Source organism: Engystomops pustulosus, chromosome 7 (genome assembly GCF_040894005.1).
Source record: "Engystomops pustulosus chromosome 7, aEngPut4.maternal, whole genome shotgun sequence".
In the NCBI taxonomy this organism is placed as follows: Eukaryota; Metazoa; Chordata; class Amphibia; order Anura; family Leptodactylidae; genus Engystomops; species Engystomops pustulosus.
In genome coordinates, this window is record NC_092417.1 from 53766222 (window position 1) to 53792193 (window position 25972).

The 25972-nt window shown below is 43.0% G+C and overlaps 1 protein-coding gene across 3 annotated transcripts; it reads right to left on the reverse strand.

Moving 5' to 3' along the window:
- Window positions 1-136: 136 nt before the first annotated feature.
- ZFYVE21 (zinc finger FYVE-type containing 21) lies at window positions 137-25906 on the reverse strand. 3 transcript variants are annotated; one of them, XM_072115937.1, is made up of 8 exons: window positions 25839-25906; window positions 10176-10226; window positions 8222-8390; window positions 7643-7718; window positions 6918-7009; window positions 5687-5734; window positions 2268-2410; window positions 137-1569 (listed from the first exon to the last, which is right to left on the reverse strand). In XM_072115937.1, the coding sequence occupies exons 2-8, from the start codon at window positions 10212-10214 to the stop codon at window positions 1534-1536; spliced, it is 603 nt and encodes a 200-aa protein (XP_071972038.1). In that variant the 5' UTR covers window positions 10215-10226; window positions 25839-25906; the 3' UTR covers window positions 137-1533. The 3 variants fall into 3 exon arrangements, with proteins under 3 accessions (XP_071972038.1, XP_071972035.1, XP_071972037.1); XM_072115934.1 differs by lacking the exon at window positions 25839-25906 and adding an exon at window positions 25642-25819; XM_072115936.1 differs by lacking the exons at window positions 5687-5734; window positions 25839-25906 and adding an exon at window positions 25642-25817.
- Between the last annotated feature and the right edge of the window lie 66 nt (window positions 25907-25972).

Here is a 25972-nt window from a genome sequence, read left to right on the forward strand (position 1 = left end):
CAAGCATTTTGTAAATAAAAGAACCATCCGACAGAATACTGGCACAAAGCCCTTTGTAAATGTGCCCCAGTGTCTTTCTCCACTGCCAGGCTTATGTGTTTCTCCCCAAATAAAATAAAAATCCATAATGACCAGGTATCTGTTGTGCTTTTTATTAGGTAAACACAGACTGTACAAAAGCTGCAGACCGTTGTCCCTGTTAGGACTTACAAAGTGTCCTTCAGTCACTACAGAACCAGCAAGTTTTCTGGTAAAGGAACGCTCCAATCAGATTCCTTGAATTATACCTTGTGGAGGAGCAGGACTACAGGTTCTAGGAATACAATGAAAATGAGTCCTGCTTCTTCCTTCACCAAGTATTATGCCATAAATTAGCTTTGACTGGAGTGTTCCCTTAATATCTAGCCATGTAGAGCTGTATACAGGTAGACTGTGAATACATTGCGGCATTGGGCCTATTTCCCATTCTGTAGAGACTTGGTCCAGTAATGCAAAATATTATCATCATATTATATTACACGAGTACAAATGTTTGTATAAAGTGAGATTTTGCAATATCGGTATTACAAGGTATAGGATTATGCAGCGCTCTAATGTGAGGTGTGAAAGTCACCCTGGAATTTTCGGAGCAGTCTTCATCTTTATTGTAAGAAGTTATATTCCTGGAGCAGTTATATAAATGCATATTATATCATGTGCTATGTGTATAGTCCTCCGTACAGGGCAGAGTCACAGGAATGATTGCCATAGAAGTGTATGGGGTAGCAGCACTTCACAACCTCCAAATACATTTGGCAACATTTCCCTCCATTATAACAATCCTAAGTTGTCTTTCCAGGAATAAATGTTAAACAACTGAACACAATAAGTAAGTTTTTGTTTTAGTAGTTAATTGCGGTTTTCCAGAACAGAGCTGGAAGTTTAATGCAAGGGAATAGGTTTGATAGGAAGTTCTGGCTCACGGCGTTCAGTACCTCCATATCCCCCGTCCTTACAGATGGGTCACCAGCATTATGAAACAAAACAAAAACTCCTATAAGACTGCCATCACTGCAACTAGAAATGCTGTGCCCCCCATGTGAAAGAAACATGAGCTAAAGTAAAACCATCACATTTATAAAGGCGGTGCCAAACCCCAGGCACTGTACTTGGAGAAATGACACAGGAGCTGGGCAACATTGCACCACACACTCCCCATCCATTGTATTGCCTAGAAGATTAGTGCTTTTTGTAGAACAGAGAGAGAGAACCTGAGATCTAGAGGAGAAAGTCTTCATTCTTCACAATCCGTGACTGAGGATCAGTCAGATGAGGCTCATACGAGTGTTAGAATGGCTGCTGGAACAAAAGCTACTGGAACACATGGCTAAGTAGTGAACGTTACTAAAAACCTCCAGCCATTCTTGGTGAAGCGTTAATATGTATACATATTGCACGATTAAGGTGAGGAACTCTCGCTGTAACAAGTCTTTTACGTCTTACATAGTGTGTGGAAAGAGTAGCGAGAAATGACAAAACTCTGCACATCTTCAGTCACTGGTCCCGAGATTCATACAGAAGCTTAGCCGCCTGCAAAATGACAGATCACATATCAGAGATGGAGCACAACTTGGCTCCCAAAAAGGGTACTTTGTAGTATTCTAAGTGATTAAAAAAAAACTCTACAAAGTCTTTTGGTTTTCATTTTATATATAATTATATACACACAGATCACCTAAGTACTGTGCAATGCAAGGCACAGAAGCCAGAATTTTCTTCCAGAGTAACACCTTGTGCACATGGACATATGAAAATGGCTGTAGATGTATGCAGTGTCCACAGAGACTCTCGTCACCAGTGGGAGGTGCAGTCTGTCAGCCCACTATTTTGTACAGATACAGTGCCATACATGCTCACACGGGTGAAAATGTCCTGTATTTACAGCCAAAATGCAGCTGTTTATGCATTTTTTTTTTTTTTTTTATATTTCCTCAAATGTGTAAAGCAATATAAAATGCTCCCAAAAATCTGTAAATCTGTGCCATGCTACTACCTACCAACTATTTGTTAGTTTAGTTTTTTTAGTATACATTCTGCCTTTTTTTTTCGGGCTGCACTCTTTGTCATCTATGATTGTGTGAGGCCTCCATAGAGGACTACTGTGCTGTACAGTAACCACACTAGATGTGGAGCAGTAGTCCCGCAGGGGGCACGGTACAGCGTTCAGCCTGGTACATACAATACGTCACAGAATGACATACACATCCATCGCCATCCGTGTACAATACCTTGTGCATTGCAGCCAGCCAAGAGGCTGACATCTTTTTGTTGCTATTAAAGTCTTCACTTGTAGTAAACTTCATCTGTAATAGTTCATCGGAGCCTTGAGGTTTATACTGAATGAGCATCCCAGTGGCCCGGCTGTTCCCCCCTGTATGTGTATGCAAAGAAGCGGAAACATGTTAATTTTTACCTCCGAGCACATACATAAATCATGTCGGCCAAGGCTTTGGGGAGGTTAATAAGTACCAACATAGTATACACCAATTTACATGGACGTCAGATTAAGCTCAGGGCTACATGATGACTTTGGAGCAGGAAATCTATTACAAAACCACTGAATTGCACAAAATGTGCAGCTCCCTGTGACCACTACAAAGGGCTGGACCACATCTACACCAGGCTATAACTGAGGTTCAGGGCATCTCCGCAATAGCAGGGATGTCCCACAAGTCTAAGAGGAAAACTGTGCCGACAAGGGCTTTCCACCTGGTAATGCAAGTCTCTGATCTAAAGTCATCATATAAACACTTTTCATTCAATTGAAAACACACTCTTCAAAATTGATAAGTACCGGTAATATGTATTGTTTTTTTATCTTGGAATTTTTGGGCAATGTGCGATTTTAAGCCTTTTTTTTTGCCTACTCTTTTGTGATGTTCTTCTAAAGATTTCCTTATAGAGAAAAAATGGTTAACACTGTTATTCAGAATTGCCTTTTATTCCTCTATATTTCATGGATGGACGTTTATTTATTTATATATTTTGTTCAGTGGGTTTTTCTATACTAAAATCTTTGTGGAAAACATTAGGCAAAAAGTCTCCTGTTAAACATCAGAGCCATAATTCTACAAGTGTAATAATTAAAGTAAATTTTTTCAAGACCAACTGAACTGGGAGCTACTTTTGTAAAGGATTTCACGGTGTTTTTTGCTGCTTTAACAACCTAAAAAATGAAAACAAAAAATATTCCAAGATAAAAAAAACCCACAATGCAATAATTCTAGAATAATGCAAAAGAAGCTTAATTTCTATGTATGATTACAGGGAGATTGTAAACATTTGCATGAAATAGTATTGCTGATACTCCCACCGCTGGAGAAGATGGACTGCTCGTACCTTAGGTTCTCTCGTGGTATGAGCCAGATATGGCAATGGCTGAAAGGGATTCTGTCTACAGTTTTGACCATATAAAGATGCAGACAGTATTAGGTAGCAGTCCTAGAGTTAGGATTTGTGTGTGGTAGTAACAGCAGGACTGGGGAAAAATGCATGTATATTCCAGGATTGTAGCTGGATTTTGAGCACTCTGGTACACAGACCCTCCCACCTTCAATACTGCAGCAGTAACTAAGGGGGAGGGGCTGTGCAGCAATACTGTTAAGAGATCTCACAGATCGGTGCTCAAAATCCGGCTACAATCCCAGAATATGAATGCATTTACACAGCCATGCAGCTACTAACACTCAAACATGTGGTTACACACATCTCCAGGTCTGCTACCTAACAGGTCTTGCTTTACCTAAAATAAAGTTCATTATATTGATATGCAAATTAACTTCAGGCACGACTGGGGGCAGGGAATAGCATCAGTGAGTTGTGGGGCTTAAACGACCACCACCCCAGTAGCCCCTGTAGATTCGCCTACCTGCTCATTGTCCACTGTTCTTCGGGTGCATAGCTTAAAGCAGGGGAGCTCTGTGCATGCACAGTAGCTCCCATTCCACTGCTGGTGATGCCCCTGAAGCAGGGGAGTTCTCTATTCTGCCAGCAACACACCCGAAACAAAGAGGACAATGAGCAGGTTGGCGGATCTGCATGGGTTAAGGGGAGTAGCCTTCACCCCAGAGCCAATTTGGGCTACTCCCCGCCCCCACAGTGAATTTGCATATGCATATACCGGTAATTTATTTTAGAATTGGATAAAAAAGTTTTGTGGATAGTGCAGGGAGGGGGAAATCAACCTTTGGGAACTAATTCAGAAAGATTTACTTTGTGAATTGCATCAAGGGTCTTCTTTTCTTGAATGTTCACATAAAACGTTAAAAGTATTTAGTTTATGTTAAAACTGAAAATAATCTGTAGACAGATACCATTTAAAGCCTTACATGGCAGCGTGCACGCATGATGCTCTCACTGCCGAGACAAAGTGGTCATGCCCAATACAGCTCTACTTATAGTCTATTTTTGTCATCTGTTGGGTGTCCACTGGTGGGACCACAAGGGACAGGATGCCCTATAAAATGAGCATTAGCAGTGCCGGCAGATATCTAGTCTGTACTTTTGGGCTCCACGTATTTCAATCATGACAGAAGATAATGCAGCACAAAATGTCCTAACAATGGGAGTATGGATCAAACTACAATCTGTAATGCAATGAATGTCACAAAAAAAAACAAAAAACACAGGCAATTTCTTCTCAATTATAGAAATAAACACAAGACAATATTACATAAAACACTTGGTAGGGGCTTGGTTATAGATTCTATACTGGGGACCTAAAGCTTGTTATACCTGTAGATGTGCAGGCCCTTAAAGGAAATCTACCATCAAAATCCATCATGATAAACCAGGGACACTTACTGATAGATCCAGGCACAGGGACAGTGGTCATCTTCTTATATTTGTTATCCATGGCCTCATTCCTTCTAAAATTGGTGTTACCAGAGCCCTTCTGAGCTGAGCACCGAGGGCCTTCTTTAACAATCCAGTAGCTCTTCAGACTCATTAGCATAACCACAGTCACGGTGCCTGGATCTATGAGCAAGTGCCCCTGGTTTATTACACTTGATTTTGAAGGTAGTTATCCAGCATCCCAAAATGGACTGCCGTTCCGATCGGGGGTTGGGGGGGTTAATGTTTAATTCTAGATTCTAAAAGCTGACCAAAAAAAACTATTTAGAGGACTGATTCATTTGATTAAGGCTAATCATAATATGCTAAACCAAGAAAAATCCATTGTACTTGAATCAGCATATTTTTGCATTTTGCATCCCTACCAAAGTCTATGAAAATCACTTCTGGGAAGTTCGATCATGAACATAAATTTAAAGGGAACCTTTCAGGATGATTTGGGGCACTAAACCACCCATAGGTTTTTATGGGACTGTGGTTTAGTCGCTGTCCAGGCCCAGTCTAATACACGTGTTGGAAACATGGTGCATGTTTCAATGGAGAAAAGTCCATGCTCCCGGATCTCCAGAGATATGGGTCCAGTTCAGCGATTTGGGACCTGTGGTTGGTTCAGTGACCCAAAATGCCCTGTCAGTTTTCCTGTGGTTGCAAACCACTAGATTAAAGTCCACTAGTTAAAGACAAGTAAATGGAATTGGAAGGGAATGTTCAGGGTACAAACTGATTTGGAATGAAAACAACCAATCATAAAAGTGTGACATAACATGGCAGGCGACGAGTCACCTCTGCTGACCTTCGATAATGCACTGGCTCTCGAGCAGGCTGGTGTATGTATGAATATCTTTTCACATCAAAGCAGCGTGAGTGGTGAGAAAGAAAGTTATTAACAGGCAGAGCAAGTGCAACATTATCACTAAAAAACAGCAAGTGAGCAAATATCAGGTTATTACCATCATGAGAGGACCACCAAGATGGCGGATAGCAGAGCATGAGGATGTGTTAATGCAAGCCGTGTTCTAGGATGGATTAAAACAGACTGTGCAGAAGTTACCGATTACATGTGCAGAGGAGTTTTCCAGAAACTTGTCCCTGACAAATGATCGGGGCGCAGCAGGAATGAATGAGCAGCCACATGTGGACAGGCTTCTTAACTACTTGCATTGCGGTTTCCATTGTCTCAAATATGCATTTATATGTTACTATTAAAAAAGGATGATTTTTATAGAATTCTTCATTCATCTTCCCCGACATCTACAATCACAAGTACACCATACATATTAGATGGCTGGCTGAACCCATAAAATCAACAGGTTCAGCATACAAACATCTCATATATATGGCAAGCTTAAAGGGGATGTTCCAGCAATCTGTCTTCTCACACACTGTCCATCTGAATTATATTAGTGCCAGTGGAAAGAAAAGTTTACAGATCATTAGTGCTAAATACTTACACTAAGTGGTTGATAGGAAAAGTAAAGTTTGTGTAGCTGGATAACAGCAGATAATGTGTAAGTGGACTAGATGCATATAAGCTCCATTCACATTTCAAGCAAACATCAGTTTTTGAATGTCCATTTTATATCATTCATATAATATTATATACAAAGGAACACTCCAGTCGCTGCTGATTCATTGAATTATACAATGTGCAGGGCCTGAAGGGAGGAGCAGGACTCCAGGTTCTAGGAATACCATGAAAAGGAGTCCTGCTCCTCCCTTCAGACCCTGCACCAAGTATTCAATGACAGGTGTAGAAAGAAGGTAAATCCCATCCTTTGTGATTTACCCTCCATCTACAACTGTGATTATACGCCCACAATGTATTTCCAGCACTTTGGGGAGAGGACGTGGCCGCGGTACCGTACTTAAAAATGATTATGCAACTCAGAAAGGTTAATGTAATTCCATTCGTATTTGGTAAAAAACTGATCAGTCAAAACCTGAAGCCTGCTGAGAGTTAGAACGGAGCTTAAAACAACCATGTGTCTATAATATAGTCACATGTGCCTAATGTAAGGCGTTACCTCCAGGGGTGAACCCCTCTGTGAGAATCTGTACTGTGGAAATTCGAGCAACTTCAATTTCATAATGGTCTTCCCCATCTAGAAACAGATACCTACCAAAAGGAAAGCAATACAAAAAGGTTACCTTGCGGCTTGGGGGAAAATCTTCAAAAAAAAAAAAAAAAGTATTAAAATATTATTCCCGCTACCCCCACCGTGACTGTGGTAATGTTCTCATATTTGTTATACATAGCATCCTTCCTTCTAATATCAACTTTTACAATTATGCTAATGAGCCAGAAGGGCTTTGTGGGGTGTTAAAAGAGCAAATCAGTGCTGTAGCTTCACAGGCCGTTAGACTGTCTCCCTCTCCCCCCTGCTCGGCACTTGCCCCTCTCCCTTTGCCTAATGTAATCTCACTGCAGCACAGGAAGTTTTAGCCCACTTTTAGGAGTGCTTCTGCACAGTGTAACTGCTTGTGAAGCTGCAGCACTGAAGGGACTACTGTAACTGTAGCATTTTAGAATCATTAGCATAATTTTAAATTGATTGTATAAGGAAGGATGCCACGGATAACAAATATTACACAATTACCACAGTAAACCTATGATCCATGCTTTATAACCTTAGCTCTGATGATCATTTTGTTGTGATGCAATTCATACTCCTCCATGGGCCAACACCTTATTAATACATAGTCACACGGAAGCCGAAGCCTTTTATACGTTCTGGAAGCCAAGAATTACCTGTGGTTATTGGAGAGACGGCAAACAACATTTTCAGACTTCTCCGAGGATCCCTGGGTAATATAGAAGGTAGCTCCTGGCATGGAAAGAGGAAAATATAAAAATTATTTTAAAAAATGCCCCTATAACATATCAGGAAAGAGCAGATTGGAATGGGCTCCTAGCCGTGAGTAGTGAAAAAGAAGAAAAAAGGAGCCCTCGTCCTTACCATTTGGATGCTGTCAGCGTTGTCAGACTCCGGCTCTTAGGACACAGTTTGTGCCGACACATTTCATTTACCCTGGCATAGCTGTACATCTAGGCACAGTTATGCCCTGTACCTGTTTAGTTAAACGAACGTGTGCTAAAAATAGCTACAATATGTCTGGTCCAGAAAACAGCTGATCTCAGGTTCTTGTGATTTCATCCATCACAAGAGTTTTTCCCATAAAAGACATTTACGGTATATCCAGTTCTGGGACCTGCACTTATTCTCATGAAACCTTGCACTTATAGGGCAAGTAATAACCAATTGATGACTACCTCGTGTCCTCGGACTCTTATCCATATGTTCTGCACAGTATGTACATCACTCCTTACCGTTCATCAGAACTTTCAGTTGTCGATCGTAGAATTCCATCTCTTTCTGTGAAATGACGGAACATTCTGCGCATTGTCGTACGGGATCTACAAAACACATACGTGGTAGAGGCACTTTCTTACTGCAGCACTTGTCACAGAAGCATTTCCCACACCTCCGGCAGTGATGCTAGAAAGATACAATGAAGGAAGTGAAATGCCCGAAGCACTGGATCTCTTATGGTAAAAAAAATGTAAAAAAACCTTTTATTGTTAGGAATGTATAAGAGAAATTCTTTCAAAACAAAAACAGACGATAACGGCACCACCATTAGCCACCGTGTACAAAACACATAAAGGGATGTGAAGAAGAGAAATTCTTTGTACAATCTGTCCTATTAAAGGTTCCATTAGTATTATAAACGTTATCTGCCGACACCACACAACAATAACCCTGCCCTGATTATACTGCACTGAAACAGGTACAAAGCCATCGCTAGGACTTAATTCACACTCACTGCACTTATTGCAAATATATCCAATATCCCCCATTCACCAGAAAGACTTGTCTGTCACAGTGTGGAATAGTGCAGTCTGCCCCATAGAGACCCCCTGTCTATTTTGTTGAGCATGTTGGTCTATAAGTTACGAACACTATGATCTGCCTATACAGTGCCAATCGTTGTGCACTACAGTGGTCCCTTACTTAAGGACTCCGGACTTACAGACGAACCCATAGTTAAAGACGGACCCCTCTGCCCACTGTGACCTCTGGTGAAGCTCTCTGAATGCTTTACTATAGTCCCAGACTGCAGTGATCAGCTATGGGGTGTCTGTAATGAAGCTTTATGGATAATCCTCGTTCCCATGACAACAAAAATTTTTAAACTCCAATTGTCACTGGAGGAAAAAAAAAAAAAATTTTGTCTGGAGCTACAATTATAATATATACAGTTTCGACTTACACACAAATTCAACTTAAGAACAAACCTATGGAGCCTATCTGGTATACCTCTGGAAGATTTCCAGTCTACCGTCAGTAAGTATAGCGCTCATTTCATACATCACGTATGGTCACTAGGTTTTCCTGCCATTTTCATGCTGAGTAACCAAATTTGTGTTTTAAAAGTAATTAAACATTTGAAGCAACTATTATAATTGACTGAATAGTGCAGGTGATCATAGTAAACTTTGTACATATATGTCATTATGGGATTCGGTCACCAGGAATGTAATTTTAAGCTGGTGACAGATTCCAATAGGCCCTTTAACGATTAGCTTTAAAAAGTCTTTGTGGGCATTGTAAATTGTTACAGTATTCTATAAAAGTATATTAGGCAATAACAGGCTCCCTGCCAGCAACATCCAGTGAGTCACAGGGGAAGGGAGAGGAGCAGCTGCAATGGCCTGTCTCCCTGGTTAGCCAATGTAGGTTGGGAAGAATCAAGGAGATTGGAACTGGGGCTGTTGAAGTTTAACCCCCAACCCCCCCCTCCCCTCCCCCCCGTGACTTGCTGTAATGGTGCTAGCAGGGAGCAAGGTAATGTCTAATATATTTTTATAAAGTAATGAGACAAAGGCATCTTAAAACAAATCATCGCAGAGTCTATTGGAACAGCTTCATTGCAGAGGCCATCTCCTGATGATTCAGCTCTCAGTCTGTAAAAAGTTTTGTTGTTAGACACTTTATCCAGTTCCTTTATCTCTCAGCTGTCAGTGGAGAACAGTATAGAAAGCGGATTTACACAAACTACTTCAATCATCTGCACTAGTGATTTACAGAATTCCGTCAAATTTTTTGTTACACTAACATTTTTCAGTATGAGAAGTGGATTCTTACAGAGAAAGCCATTAATCCAAGTAACTAGCCAATATCAAGATGTTATGAAGACACTTCAGTCTTTTTCCTTAGAAAACTAAAGCCCCCCAGAATTGTTTTCTTATACTGGCACCTTTTTCCACACATGGCTCTTACCTTCCTTGTTATGAAGTCGAATTTGGCATCACAATGCATACACAGAGGACACTGGAAGAGATGGAGATATTAGATCATCATCAATTAGCAGAACACAGGAATTTCATTTCCATATTACACAATGTTACCCCCAACACAACACAAAAACAAAATCTTCAAATCCTCACGATAGGAGCAGAATTATAAATTGCTTAAAGCTATAGATTACTCCGGAAGCTGAGTTTCCCTCATGTAATATAGGTCAGTAATGATAATTACACTGGTTAATAACCACAGGAGGGGGAGATGTCAGAGTAATGATAAGAAGTCCCTGAGTGCGGCTCTGACCTAGAATAAAGTGTGGATGACACATCTTATAAGAGACATCATTGGCAAGGTCAGGGTCCAAGAACCTGGGGGTGATTTATCCAGACTGGGCATCACTAAAGAGTAAAGCAATTTATTAATAAAAGTGTCATGGAGATGAATTTTCTCTCTCTGTCAGTTTACTCTTCACTGTAGATCTATGTTACCCGGACGTAGCCACCACCATTCAAGACCGGAAAGTCAAGGATGGGGGTCCTACGCAGCAGGGAGTACAATAACTGAGCCGCCTTCATCAGCCCAACCTGCAGAAATACACCAAGCAATGCTGGATAAGGCGCTATGGTATTCCATAAATGGTTTCACTACCCGACCCCAAAACATACAAGATGCACTTGTCCCATTATCCATCTAGATTAACTTTACAAGGGCTGTGTTGGCACCTCAGCTTAGTGTCAGGCCCCTTAGGAGAACAGTAGGTCCGTCTCACAGAACAAAGGTTGTAAAACATGACCACCAAGTGCTCACTGATCAGAATAATAGGGGTCCCCTTTTTCAACAGGAGATCACCACTTCATTTTTAAAGGGAAGGACAGAGACAGCAAAGTTCAGACCCAGTGAAGTGAATGGAGCTGTAGTCACACATGACTCCATCACTGCACCCACTCAGAGGATAAGGGACCCCAGTTGTTATTATTGGTGGGGGGACCCAGGAATGACCATACAAGCTTCTCCTATTGAGTGTAAGTGGCAAATGTGAAAATGGATTTGGTTCTATTGAATTTCGGTCCCCATGGCAAGTTACCTTAGCTTGATGTGCCATCACCAGGGGGGGGGGGGGGCAGGTGCTGTGCCACACTACCAATACCATCGGGGAGATTTATCATTAGTCCTATGTAGCTTCTTGACCTATATAACATCTTTTTTGCAGGCTTTTTTTTTTTTTAGAGAGAAACTCCTAAGTCACGCAATGGCGGAAAAAATACACCACAGAGTGTACAACACCGTGCGACACCACATTTATTAACTGAGAGTTTTCAAAAGAACACAACTTTAATCGCAAAACTTAACCACAAAGGAGGTGGTGTATGTGTGCCCATTGCTACTACAGGGGGATATTTATCTCAAATTTGCACTATTTTTATGTTTTTGCTCAAATTTGTTTTTGAGGTATCTGAGAATTTGCTGTGCAAAAACATTGCAAAATGGCAGAAATTGAGCAGATGCTAAACATACGTGCGACTGGTGCAGTCTGTTCGCATAGAGCACACACAGCTGAAGGCAGGTAACACTGCACATACACCGGACTATAAATCTGACTGGTGGAAACCTGCCCGTCTAACACATAGACAACTGCTCAAAATCCTGCCTAATGATAAATCTCCCCATAGAAGTGTACATATTACAGCTGAGCGAATAATTTCCATCCATCCATCCATCCATCCATCCATCCTTCCATCCATCCTTCCATCAGGGGTCCAAGTGGTTGCTATTTTTATTTTATAAATAACCCCCCCAATTTTGATCTGTTACAATCTTTACACCAACACTTGGTTGTTCTCAGCGAATAAACAAAAGAGAATAATCTGCTGAGTGCAGAGAACTGCAGACGACAGCAAGACTGGGGGAGATAACAGCAGGCTAAGCTCTGTGTGTACGGGATGTGAACTCAACCTACTGACCCGTCCAATGGGCACCGAGCCATAAGGATTACACACTACAACCCATCGTCAGTAAGAAATACTGCACTGGACTGTGGGGAATTGTCAGGTTCTTAAAAGGAACAAATGTATTCATTTACCCAGTCTACCCCAGTGTTATTGTAAGTAAATCAGGCTTCACTGGTCACAACCGTCATTTGTCTCCCTCACCTGGTTTTGAGAGGGGAGCAGGCGGAGATAACAGATCACTTCTCCTATTCATTATATGACAGCTGCGGGAGCTTCACAGAGGGTCCCGGCTGTCATACAGACCACCGCCACCTGATGTGCTCACGTGAGGGCGACGATCGAATCTGATATGATTGCACTTAAAAGGTTAACACCCGCTATGTAGGGGGACGGATATCCAGCCGCAAGTTGTGCTGCAGCATATCCATTCGTGTGCATCGAGCCTTCGAATGGACGTCCCAAGGTACTCACTTTAACCCTTTAAGGACTATGCTCATTTTCACCCTTCGGGCAGAGCCCGATTTCTCAAATCTGCCTGTGTCACGAATGCTTTATCTTTGGCTCCATTCATACTACTGTATGGGGGCGTATATACGGCCCCCATACATGTCAATGGGCGCACACCGCCCTACGGAAGGGATACGGTGCCGCACACGTGTAGCCGGGAGAGAGATAGGACATATCCTATCTTTCACCGGAATACGGACCGTGCACCATATATTACTATGGAGAGGGTGTTATTTTCAGACTGTTTTCATGACATGTTAATATTCTAGTTGAACAATATTGCACTTATTTGTACAAAAAAAAGGCAATTTGGTGAAGATTTTAAAAATGTTGCTATTTTTCTGACTTCTAAATGTTGTACTCATCATACACTCAGTTAACTGCCCAAATTGGTTGCTAACATTAACCATAAGTCTGCTTTATGCTGATATAATTTTGTCATGGCAATTTATTTTATTAGGACGTTAGGAGGCTTACAGTTCAAACTGCGATTTTTTTCAAATATTTGAGTAAAATTTCAGATTCAATTTTTTTTACAGGACAATTTCTCTCCGTAAGGGTTTAAAAAGTTCTATTTATTAGAAACTCCCCACAAATCGCTCCATTTTTTTTTAAAAAAACGGCACCCCTCAAACTATTCAAAACAGCTCTCACAAGAATTAAAACAAAATGGAGATTCTATTTGGAATTTTTAGATTAGGACTAAATAATAATTTTATTGTCACAAAATTTGGTTGCTTGAGCTGTTTAAGGGCTTATTGTTTGTGGGACAAGTTGTACTTTTTATTGGCATCATGCAGGAGTTTTTATCACTTTTTTGATCACTTTTTATGGAGTTTATTTTTTTTTTGTAAGGTGTTCACCATTACGGATGTGGGGATACCCTATATGTGCGGTTTGTGTGTTGATTTTTACGTTTTGTGTTTGGGAGTTTTATACCTATGGGGCATATAGGGGACTTTGATTTAGTATTTAAAAAAATTTATTACACTTTTTATGTCCCTCTCTCGGACTTGCCTATGCAAATGCGACCCAGCAGGCATTCAGGTAAGGCATCCCTGGATTCCTTCATCGGACCCCGAGGTTGCCATAGATCCCGGCTGCTCGACCTGAGGCTTGGCCGTCATGTACAGCCAGTCTCCTGCATGTATCGCACAGGCTCTGCTCAGGAGCCTGTACAATCCACAAGATGACGTTGGGGACCGTCATGGTGGCCCAAACAGAAGCTCACCATGACCTTCTCTAATGTCATGGTGGCTTAAGTTCTAAGAAATTGCAAACAAAAACAAAGAGTGGTAATGATACGTTGAGAGGATTCATGACCTTTACTTACAATGGAAGGCTGCAAGGTCTCCCATAGGCTATTATGGCCTTCATTAAAATACTACACTATTCCATCCCATTTCAACCAGTATAGTGATGTATACTGACCAGTTGAGTGTCTGTCTGAGGACATGGTAAGCGTACATTTGAGCTTTCTTGGCGTATACACTGCACGTGTGTGACCCATCATTATTTTCCAGAGCCAAGAGACAGGAAACCCACAGAATACAACAAGATGAAGTCTCTCTCCAATCCAGTATCCCATAGTAAGAGTGAATATACATGGGGCATGCGTTAGAATCCACCACATTATGCTATGTGTGTGTTAAAGAGCTAATCACTTCCTTCTGTACCAAGCGCCGAGGAAGGACCAAATATTTCAAATCAGTCTACTCTTCTGATATACCATGGGTGCCATGTCTATGTATAAACCAAAGCTCCGAAGGCTGTCATCTGCCCTTGCAGGGTGTGTGAAAACACCTATTGGTTAGAAACTGCCTTCAAGCTTGAGGTCTACAAATAAAGATGAGGTTTTATGGGATCTTGAACTGGGGTTTGGAATATCCAAGAAGGACATTGTTTTCAGCCAAGAGCCCTACTTTCTCCTAAGCTAAGCGCTTATAATAAACCTGGCTCTATCTGTTCTAATTTTCCTGAAAAACATGAGAATCTGTCACCCGAATATTGGAATATTTCCTCTAGGAACTGCTTAATAAAGTAAGCAGCTCCCTGGCGTCCTACCCCAATAATAGCAGTGTTAAACCACTAGCTTTGTTGGAACATACCCATAAGCTAGCAAGTACTGCACTACATCGCGCTCCAAACGTATTCACAAGGGGCGGTCCCAGGAGATGGGGACTGCTGCATGAAGCCTGGCAGTCACCGCCGGCATATGGTGTGGGAGGGGAGGACTGAGGGAGAAGTGAAGGAGAGGGGAGCACCCCCGACAGCCCCTCATGAATACGCCGGACCCTTGTAAGCTTGGTCCAGTGTTCAGACGGCTATGTAGTGCAGAGTTTGCTGGATTTATGCTCCGATAAAGATAGTGATTTAACACTGCTATTACTGGGGTAGGGCTTGGGAGTGTTTACTTTAGTAAGTGATCCTAGAGGCAATATTCAGGTGACAGGTCCTCTTAAAGGGCACCTACCACCACAAATCTACCTATAAAGGTAGATTGGGTGGTAGGTGCATCAATGGGACGTGAGGATAGCCCTTTTAAGGGCTAATCCTCACGTCCCCTCACTTTTTTGGTAACTTTTATTCCACATATATTTAAATTTACTTATGCGGCTACCGGGGCGTGGAGTAGCCGCATATGAGATTACATGAGGCGGCTACTCCACGCCCCGGTACCCACTTTACCCCTCCTACTCACCCATCTTCGGCGCGCAGCTCCGCATAGCTGCGCGCCCTCGTCCGGCGACCCTGCCGTCTGCGCATGCGCAGAAGAGCAGGCCCGCGCCTGCGCGGTCACTGCTCCGAAACAGGCGCGGGCCTGCTCTTCTGCGCATGCGTAGCTGCGCGCCGAAGATGGGTGAGTAGGAGGAGTAAAGTGGGTACCGGGGCGTGGAGTAGCCGCCTCATGTAATCTCATATGCGGCTACTCCACGCCCCGGTAGCCGCATAAGTAAATTTAAATATATGTGGAATAAAAGTTACCAAAAAAGTGAGGGGACGTGAGGATTAGCCCTTAAAAGGGCTATCCTCACATCCCATTGATCCACCTACCACCCAATCTACCTTTATAGGTAGATTTGTGGTGGTAGGTTTCCTTTAAAGCATTTACTCTTGCTGGATGCTCCTTGGGATCTAGGGGAAAACTCAAATTTTTTCTTGAATTTTGTCTGGCAAAAATGCTCGCTACCTAATCCAGAATACACTCCTTTAGCTAAAGCTGCATTTCTAATAAATAGAGCCTTTAATATCACCTGAAAAGAGAAAAGGGACAGTGTGCCTCTTCTATTGTCATAATGTTCTACATCTTTGACTTTATATCTTTTTATTTCTCAAGGAAGATACAATGTGGGAAGCCACCATTTCCACAAGGGCAGTGGCTGCCAATCCTTCATCCAACCTAAAAGTCTTCCTGCAGTGGTAGTATGTTCATGTAGTTACACACCACACTACACAGGAGCAGTAGTCTACACGTCTTCTCCAGGGATTTGGCCGTCAATGAGAAGAATACGGCTGCACAGCTTAAGATTGGAAAGTTACATCTGAACAAACCACAAGACAATTGGAAGAATGTTTTTGGACAGAAGAGACTATAGTAGAGAGGTTTAATTTTCGTCAAATGTAGCAATGTGCATTATGGGTAAACAAAGAATATTGCAGCAAACTGTCTATCAGAACTGTGGAGCGGGTTGGGATTCTTCCAAAATTAAAGGTCATCTACCACCAGGATTAAGGTTAGTAAACCAAGCACACCAACATACAGGTGTGTGCCCCCTCTTGCAGGATCTGCTTTACTTTGAACTTTCCATTTCCTTGTATTTAAGAAAAAAGGCTTTAAAAATTATGCAAATGATACTGATGTGCTCCAGGCTCCTGTAACCCCCATGAAGCCCAGAGCCTCTCAGACCCATTTGCATGATTTTAAAAGCCTTTTTTGGGGCACATACTAGTATGCAAGTGTTCTTGGTTTACAATCCTTCCTACTGGTGGTAGATGTGCAGATAATGAGGACTTGACGTTTCCTTATGACAAAAAAAGACAGTGAAATCTGTGGTGTTGTATTATTTGAGGTTGTAAATTAAGATCTTCTAGAATACAATCACAACATACACTCACCGGCCACTTTATTAGGTACACCATGCTAGTAACGGGTTGGACCCCCTTTTGCCTTCAGAACTGCCTCAATTCTTCGTGGCATAGATACAACAAGGTGCTGGAAGCATTCCTCAGAGATTTGGTCCATATTGACATGATGGCATCACACAGTTGCCGCAGATTTGTCGGCTGCACATCCATGATGCGAATCTCCCGTTCCACCACATCCCAAAGATGCTCTATTGGATTGAGATCTGGTGACTGTGGAGGCCATCTGAGTCCAGTGAACTCATTGTCATGTTCAAGAAACCAGTCTGAGATGATTCCAGCTTTATGGCATGGCGCATTATCCTGCTGAAAGTAGCCATCAGATGTTGGGTACATTGTGGTCATAAAGGTATGGACATGGTCAGCAACAATACTCAGGTAGGCTGTGGCGTTGCAACGATGCTCAATTGGTACCAAGGGGCCCAAAGAGTGCCAAGAAAATATTCCCCACACCAGAGGTCGCGATAACGCCTCTACACGCGTCATAGACGCGTTTAGAGGCTGATTTACTTGCCCAAAAAAATCACCAAGCGTATTAATACGCTTGGTAATTTTCCTATGAGCTGCCGCTTCCAAGCGGTGACGGCGCTGGCTGCAGGATCGCAGCGCTGAGTGGCTGGAGGCAGGACAGGGAGGGACTTCCTGCTCACCATCCGAGCCTCTCCCGCGGGACACAGAGAGATAGGTGAGAGATGAAGGGGCCGAGCGAGGGGAGGGGGGCGGGGGCCGAGCGAGGGGAGGGGGGCGGGGGCCGAGCGAGGGGAGGGGGGCGGGGGCCGAGCGAGGGGAGGGGGGCGGGGGCCGAGCGAGTGAGGGGGCGGGGAATCTGTTGCCAGGGCTGTGCTCCTGATCTGTGTGCGATCGTGCACACAGCCAGAAACAGGATCGTGCTATGTGACAGGGGCCCGATTATTATCCGTCTCCTGTCACAGCAGCCCCTGTATACAGTGAGAGGCTGCAGGGAAGGTGCTGTATGCATCCTCTCTGCAAGTCTCTGTATACAGATCACTGATGACAGTGATCCAATGGGCTGTTACCATTAGATCCCTGTTATCTGTGATCTATATAAAAGAAAGCAGGGAACACATATATTATGTGTTCCTCCCAAAATGTGCCCCTGTAAGAAAAAAAAAAAGTTCCCAAACCGCAGCAAATTTATTAAATAATTTTATTAATTAAATAGTCCACTCTGTAGACAGTAAGGCTGCATTCAAACAAACCGTATGCCCGCCAGGCCGTAGCCGTGCAGGCATTGAAATACAATTTTAATACATTGGGTACTGGCCGCAACACGGGGACATGTCATTTTCCCGTGTACGGAGCGGTATCACTCCGTGCGGCCATCTATTGGGGACATATGTACAGCTGAAAGCTTGCGGTTGTACATGCGTCCCCCACATGGTTGTGTGCATGTAGACTTAGGCTGGTGCCACACGTAGCGCTTTGTCTGCGCTTGCAAATGCAGACAAAGCGCAAAACACCGGCGGCTTGTTCCCGATCGCAGACGTTTCCATAGAAACGCCGATGCGATCGGGCCGAGGCACGCCCCGGTGGGCGCGACTTTGTCTGCGTTTGCAAGCGCAGACAAAGCGCTACGTGTGGCACCAGCCTAAGGCTACATGCACACTGCCTTGTGCCCGCCGCACCGTAGCACGGTGGGAACACGGCAGCACGGGGAGACATGTCCTATCTTTTCCCTGGCTAAGGAGCGGTACGGTGCCGCACCGTACCGCTCCCGTAGGGCGCCGCGAGCCCATACAGTAATGTGAATGCAGCCTAAGGGTGAGGTTATTACCTACGTTTTCAAACGCATCACAACAGCTGAGACGAGATTTGCCTAATTACATTGCTGTCAACATTTTGTTTACAAAACGCATGCAATAAAATTGTATTGATGCATGTGTTTTTTTTACACAATGTTGACAGCAATGTAATTGCTATTTGATGCGTTTTGGTGCGTTCACACGCTGCGTTGCGTTTTTGACGCATTCCAAAGGCTTCAACCTTGATCACATGTTGATGTAACATTCTGTTTCCATTGCATTTGCTAAAACGCAATGTTACTTAAACATGTGAAGCCTTTGGATGCGTCAAAAACGCATAAAAAAGGCGTGAATGCACCCCAAAGGGGTTTTCCCAAGAATTCAAATTAGACCCTATCCAGTGTATAGGGCCTAACTTGAATTTGTGGGAAAACCCTTTTAAGCACAGAAAACAGGAGCTGTAACTTTTTCCTTGTATTAATAGACGTCTTATAATACTATATATATATATATATATATATATATATATATATATATATATATATATATATATATATATATATATATATATATATATATATATATATATACGCTAGGAGTTATACATTTATTAGTGAAAATTTCGTACTCCTCCTGGGTTAAAAATACTCCTCAAAAATTGTGAGAGGAGTATTATTACCCTTCTGGAAAAATGTTAGTGCGACCTCTGCCCCACACCATGACACCACCACCACCAGCCTGAACCGTTGATACAAGGCAGGATGGATCCATGCTTTCATGTTGTTGATGCCAAATTCTGACCCTACCATCCGAATGTCGCAGCAGAAATCGAGACTCATCAGACCAGGCAACGTTTTTCCAATCTTCTACTGTCCAATTTTGATGAGCTTGTGCAAATTGTAGCCTCAGTTTCCTGTTCTTAGCTGAAAGGAGTGGCACCTGGTGTGGACTTCTGCTGCTGTAGCCCATCTGCCTCAAAGTTCGACGTACTGTGCATTCAGAGATGCTCTTCTGCCTACCTTGGTTGTAACGGGTGGCGATTTGAGTCACTGTTGCCATTCTATCAGCTCGAACCAGTCTGCCCATTCTCCTCTGACATCAACAAGGCATTTCCGCCCACAGAATTGCCGCTCACTGGATGTTCTTTCTTTTTCGGACCATTCCCTGTAAACCCTAGAGATGGTTGTGCGTGAAAATCCCAGTAGATCAGCAGTTTCTGAAATACTCAGACCAGCCCTTCTGGCACCAACAACCATGCCACGTTCAAAGGCCTCAAATCACCTTTCTTCCCCATACTGATGCTCGGTTTGAACTGCAGGAGATTGTCTTGACCATGTCTACATGCCTAAATGCACCGAGTTGCCGCCATGTGATTGGCTGATTAGAAATTAAGTGTTAACAAGCAGTTGGACAGGTGTACCTAATAAAGTGGCCGGCGAGTGTATATGTTGCTATAAAAGTGATTTTTTTACCTGTAAAAATCCCACTTGTGGCATCATCTATAAAACAAGGGAGTAGATATGGAAACATTCCCAAGGTTTACCAATGGGCGATCTAGTAAGCCTGTGGCTTGTTTTGACCTTTGCACTCGGGGCATTTACTAGAATGAACCTAAAATCACTGAGCTGAAGTCAGCTGCTTGCAGGATTTACCAGACCGATCCTTGAAACACTGAACTGAACAAAGAAGTGGCTTATGGACAATGGCCGTCACATAAACACTGACTGGATCATTGCACAACTGCAGCAATCATACAAATGTCTGAAAGGGCCTATAAAGTCTTACAATCACCGCACCTCCTTAATAAAGACTCTGTAGCTCTTGTCTACATGCAATGAATATAAAATATCCATGACTAATGCCTTCAACAAGACGTAAAATAGTGGCAGCATCTGAAAATACTCAAGCAGGTGGGAAGTATAGGAACCTCCAAGACCCTAGAGGGGGAGCTATAGACAGAAGTCTGCCCTCTCCTGGGAGATTGGGTGTCCAGCCAATAGCCCCACCAGCATATTACTCTATTGTCAGCTTATAGCAGAGGGCATCTCCACCTCTAGAGAGCAATCTGTGAAGCACAGGTGCTTGTCCACAATGAGCATGTGCAGCTACCTGATGACTGGAATAGCGCATGCGCCATTGAGGGTGGCACCATCAGATAGTGGGGAAAAGTTAGGATTGTGAGGGGACAAGAGGAGGCAGGGCAGCTTGACTGTGCCTTGACTTTATGTAGGGGGGGGGGGGAATTTTAGAAGAATAGTGGCAGCAAACACTATATAAATCCTTCAATGGAAGACTTCTATAGTGAGCTATAAGTTACTGTATGGGCTTTGTGGGGGGGGCGGGGGTCATGGCTGGTGTCAGGTTCCCTTTAATATGATATAAAAAGCAGAGTTCTAGGGAACATAGAGCCCAGGACTGGGGTGTCTGAAGTGAATGATCTGTTTATTTGCATATGACGGGATTTTCTTTTATAGGAAAGCAGATAAGGTTTAACATAAACTCTTCTCAAAAGAACATTTCATACGCTACCAGTCTAGTGGAGTAAAAGCTGGTGACAGATCATGTCCACAGCTCATTTTGGGTCCACAGCATAATGACCTTGTGGAGGTCTGGTATCTTTTTCATTACATGTGGCCTAAACCCCAGGTACAAATAGAGAATTGAGCTTCTTTCCGGAGTTACACAATAGCTGGTAATGAAGGTTAGAGTTCACAATACTCATACACATGATACTGACAACAAGAAGCTCCCAGCACTGCAATAAACCTGCTATATAAGAGCCATGATTTGTGCCCTGTCCTCCACCTGCTTTCCAAACACAGATTTTACAAGCCACGTAACCCGGTGAAAAGGCAAAGTGCTGAAGGAGCCAAGGACCAACATTCAATATCCGAGACAAAGCAGAAGACTGGAGCTCACCAAGACCAATGCTCAGCCCCATTCACGTCTGTGCAGCTGCCCTGCAATACCAGAAACCACCAATAGACAGGTTCAGCATCATTTCTGCAAGAAAGCAGCAGTGATTTCTCTCATCCGGGACATCCCCATTAACAGGTTCCCCTTTAACTGTCCTCATAAGTCTTCTCCAAGAAGTGCACACACTCCATTTCTTTACATCATTTAATGGGTGCCGTTCACTGATCCTCGGGTAAACAAAAAACTTTCTCTATGGCCCCCACCATTTACGAGTAGCCAAAGTCATATCTCTAGTGTCAGGTGGGCGGAGCTCTAGTACAAGACTAGCCATTAGACAGATAAATTTGGATACTGAAAGTTTGCCAATTAGACCAGACTAGTCAGATGGTTTGTCCTGGGCGGGAACAATCAGTGTGGCTCCGCCCATCTGACAGTAGAGATCTTAAAATTCTGATAATGATTACTCAGGAATGGTGGGGCTGGAGAGAAAATTCCAGCAGCTGTGGCAGAATCAATGGGGCATTTCCATTTTTCTCTAGCCAACTTAATCTATAACTTTTTTTTATTTTTCCATGTACAGAGCTTTACAAGGTCTTGTTTTCTGCGGAATAAATTGCACTTCATAGTGACGGCATTTAGTATTACATGCCGTGTACTGGCAAGCGGGGAAACTGGTGAATAAAAGCATTTGCACCATTTTCTTGTGGTTTTAGACTTTGCAGCTTTTACTGTCCGCCCCAAATGACAGGTCTACTCTATTCTTTGGGTTGGTGGGATCACGGGGATACCAAATTTATATATGGTAGGTTTTACAATGCTTTCATACATTTACAGAAATTAAAACCTTCTGTACAAAAAAAATAAATAAATACTCGCGGGTGTTTTTACAGCGTGGGCTGCCGGCAACGCCATCTTACCTGGGCCATCCGTCTCCATGGTAGCCTCGGGTCTTCCGAAGACCCGAGGCTATTTCGTTTTAACCCCTTCATTACAATGTGCTCATAGCACATTGTAATGAATGAGGAAGAAAATCCCCATATACTGCCATACTGTAGTATGGCAGTATATGATAGGATCGATCAGACAACCTAGGGTTAAAGTACCCTAGGGAGTCTGAAAAATAGTATAAATAAAAATAAAAAAAGTTTAAAAAAAAAATTATAATAAAAAAACCTAAAATTTCAAATCACCCCCCTTTCCCTAGAACTGACATAAATATAAATAAACAGTAAAAATCATAAACACATCAGGTATCAACGCGTCCGAAAATGCCCGATCTATCAAAATATGATAGCGGTTTTTCAATGCGTTTAACCCCGTAACGGAAAATAGCGTCCAAAGTCGAAAATGGCACTTTTTTGCCATTTTGATAAATCTAAAAAAATATATAAAAAGTGATCAAAAGGTCGTACAGTCCTAAAAATGATATAATTGAAAATATTATCAAATTTCGCAAAAAATGACACCACCCACTGCTCCGTACACCAAAGTATAAAAAAGTTATTAGCGCCAGAAGTTGGCAAAATCAAAAAAATTATTTTTGTACAGGAGGTTTTAATTTTTGTAAATGTATGAAAACATTATAAAACCTATACAAATTTGGTATCCCCTTAATCGTACCGACCCAAAGAATAAAGTAGACATGTCATTTGGGGTGCTCAGTGAAAGACGTAATATCCAAGCCCACAAGAAAATGGCGCAAATGCGTTTTTTCACCATTTTCATTGCATTTGGAATTTTTTTCCCGCTTCCGAGTACATGGCATGGAATATTTAATACCATCATTATGAAGTGCAATTTGTTACGCAGAAAACAAGCCATCACACAGCTCTTTACATGTAAAAATAAAAAAGTTATAGATTTTTGAAGGTGGGGAGTGAAAAATGGACATGAAAAAACAGGAAAGGGCCCGGTCCTTAACCGGTTAAAGGGGTATTCCCATCTGGGCATTTACATTTAATTTAATTCATTTGCCATTTGTAAACATTTCTTTAATTGGATGTTATTAAAAAAAATGTTCCTGTGTGAAGATAATTTCTCATAAATGTAGCAGTTTTGTCCCTTAGAAACGAGACAGCTTCCTCGGATACGACCACGTCAGATTTTGGCAGCAGTGGTCAGACATGCGCTATTGAGCCCTGTCTGACCTCCTGGATTCAGCAATCATTACCACAGGACGGCTGTGGGACATTTCAGTAACCCCCGGACATTTCATATACAAAAATCTTTTGTTCCTTTCTACAATCCCTCCAGCAGAGGTGGCTGTAACCGAGGAAGCTATCTCGTTTCTAAGGGACAAAACCACTACATTTATGAGAAAACTTATTGAAGAAATGTTTATATATGGCAGATTAATGAAAACAGAATGTGAATGCCCAGACGAGAATACCCCTTTAAGCTTCTTATGACCTTGTTTTTAATAATAAAAGGCTTTAAAAAGGTATGCAAATGAGTCTAAGGGGCTCCATTAAAACTCATGAGGCCTGGTGACCCTTAGGCTCATTTGCATATTTTTAATAATAAAAAAAAAAAAGAAACATAGCATAAGACGGTAAAAGAAGAGCAGAACATGCCAGAGGGTCATTCTATTGGTAGATGTCCTTTAAAAATGGGAGAGGGGCTTCAATGTTACTGGAAAAGGCAAATCGAGTTTGCAGGATAGAGGTGGGTGAAGCAGAAGAAACCTGAGAAGGCTATGCTGTGACTACAGCGGAAAAGATGCAGGCACTGCTGTGACTACAAGTAGAAAGAGGCATAGGGGAGGCCCTGTTGTGACAACACTGCGAAGCGGGAGCAGTTTAGGAGGAAAAGGTACTGTTATGGCAACATCTACTCTAGTTGTCAGACAGGATTGAAGGCCTTTTTCTGCAGTCCACGGGGTGGGGTGTTACAGTCCCCGCGCTGGCACACTCGCTGCAACCGGCGACTTATCACATGTGAAAAGTCCTCGGTTGAGTTTGTTTCTACGCCAAGCCCTGCCTGGCGTAGAATAAACGCTACGCAGCTGCCTGCCCGATACATCAAGAGGCAGAAGCACGAGCGCCGGCTTATGATAAATATCCCAGTTTGTCTCTACAAGGTTCACCATCTGAGATTTCACATAAGAGGAAATTTCAGAAAAGACATGTCCCCCCCCCCCTGAGGGGGCTGGTAGTTTAATGTGGTGACAGTATCTTTAATACATGGCTCCCCAATGCAGGTCGGTTTATACAAGCCAACAGGAAGCTTCCTTGATGTCTCCTGCCTGAAAGTATCTTCCTGTACCCTTGGGCTATGTTGACACTATCATAGTTATGATCACAAACCATTTACACAATAGGAGCATTTGCTATAAACTGAGTTCAACCAATGTGGCAGCATATAGTTCCAATAGGCACAGTCACTCAGCTTTCCCGGAGTCCTGATCATCAAGTTAGATGACTATACGAGAGCCCAGGACTCTTCATTGCAGTTAGTTATGACACATCAATGAATCTTCTCTGTGTCCATCCTATTCCTCTACTGGTTATCTGCCTCAATGTAAAGTAGCAGCAAAGCAAGTCAGATTTAAAGGGATATTCCTCAGTTATTCCTTATGCACAGAATAGTGGATCACTTGCTTATCAATGGGGCTCATTACTGATCACATAAGTTGGGGGTCTCTTGCACTAGCAGGTGCTGCGCTGATCTCTCACATGGTACCAGAACACACACTCTTATGGCATTGCTGAGTGATGGGCATGGGAATAAATGGAGGACCCCCTCCCCCTTTTATATGAGGGATATAGGGGGATCTCACTACAGCACATCCCTTTAAACAAATCTTATTCAGCTGCAGGGAGATTATCTAGTGAGTTGGATACTACAGGATTTAGGTAAATGAGCCTCCTGGCCATTGCTGAGCATCACCAAACTTTCCCAGGTGCAGACATAAGTAAAGAAAGCAGAGTGGTATTGTATCTCTATAATGCAGAGTGCAGCACACACGGCAGCGGCACTACAAGTCCCAGCATGACACACCACTTACTGACAGAGCTGCTGGGACTTGTAGTTCTACAGCAGCAGAACATAACAGAACTTATCCTGCCATGACAGCAATGCACTACAGGAGCGGAGGAGAGAAGTCACCAACTCCTGTGGCCTCCTCCACTCAGACCCAGTGCACACGGGAGCTGCGGCTTGTACCTCTTTATCCGGGACCCACTGCGGTTCCTCCAGGCAGAAGGGGCTCCCGAGCGCCCGGTTCTCGGGGAGCATACGGAGACCGCTCGGGGACCGGACCAGCTTCTTCCCATCTCGGTCGGTGGACATCTTTAATCCCTCACGCCACAGAATCCCCGTAACCAATCAGGCCCCAGCTCTCCCATTACTGACAGACTCACCGCGACCAATCACAGCGCGTCTGACTACTCCACCGGAGCTCCGATTGGGCGAACACGTTTACAAGAAATTAACCCTTTATGATTCTTCCAAAGGTCGACCAAACCCTACCAATTCATAATAGTGGATTGGCTTG

Bases quoted from the DNA above. Each gene is read 5' to 3' on its own strand.
- ZFYVE21 (XM_072115934.1), bottom strand. From the start codon at position 25,767: ATGTCCACCGACCGAGATGGGAAGAAGCTGGTCCGGTCCCCGAGCGGT. The intron at 10,227-25,641 runs GTACAAGCCGCA...CATCTCTTCCAG, and splicing joins AGTGGGTCCCGGATAAAGAG to TGTCCTCTGTGTATGCATTG. The intron at 7,719-8,221 runs GTAAGGAGTGAT...TTTCCATGCCAG, and splicing joins ACTGAAAGTTCTGATGAACG to GAGCTACCTTCTATATTACC.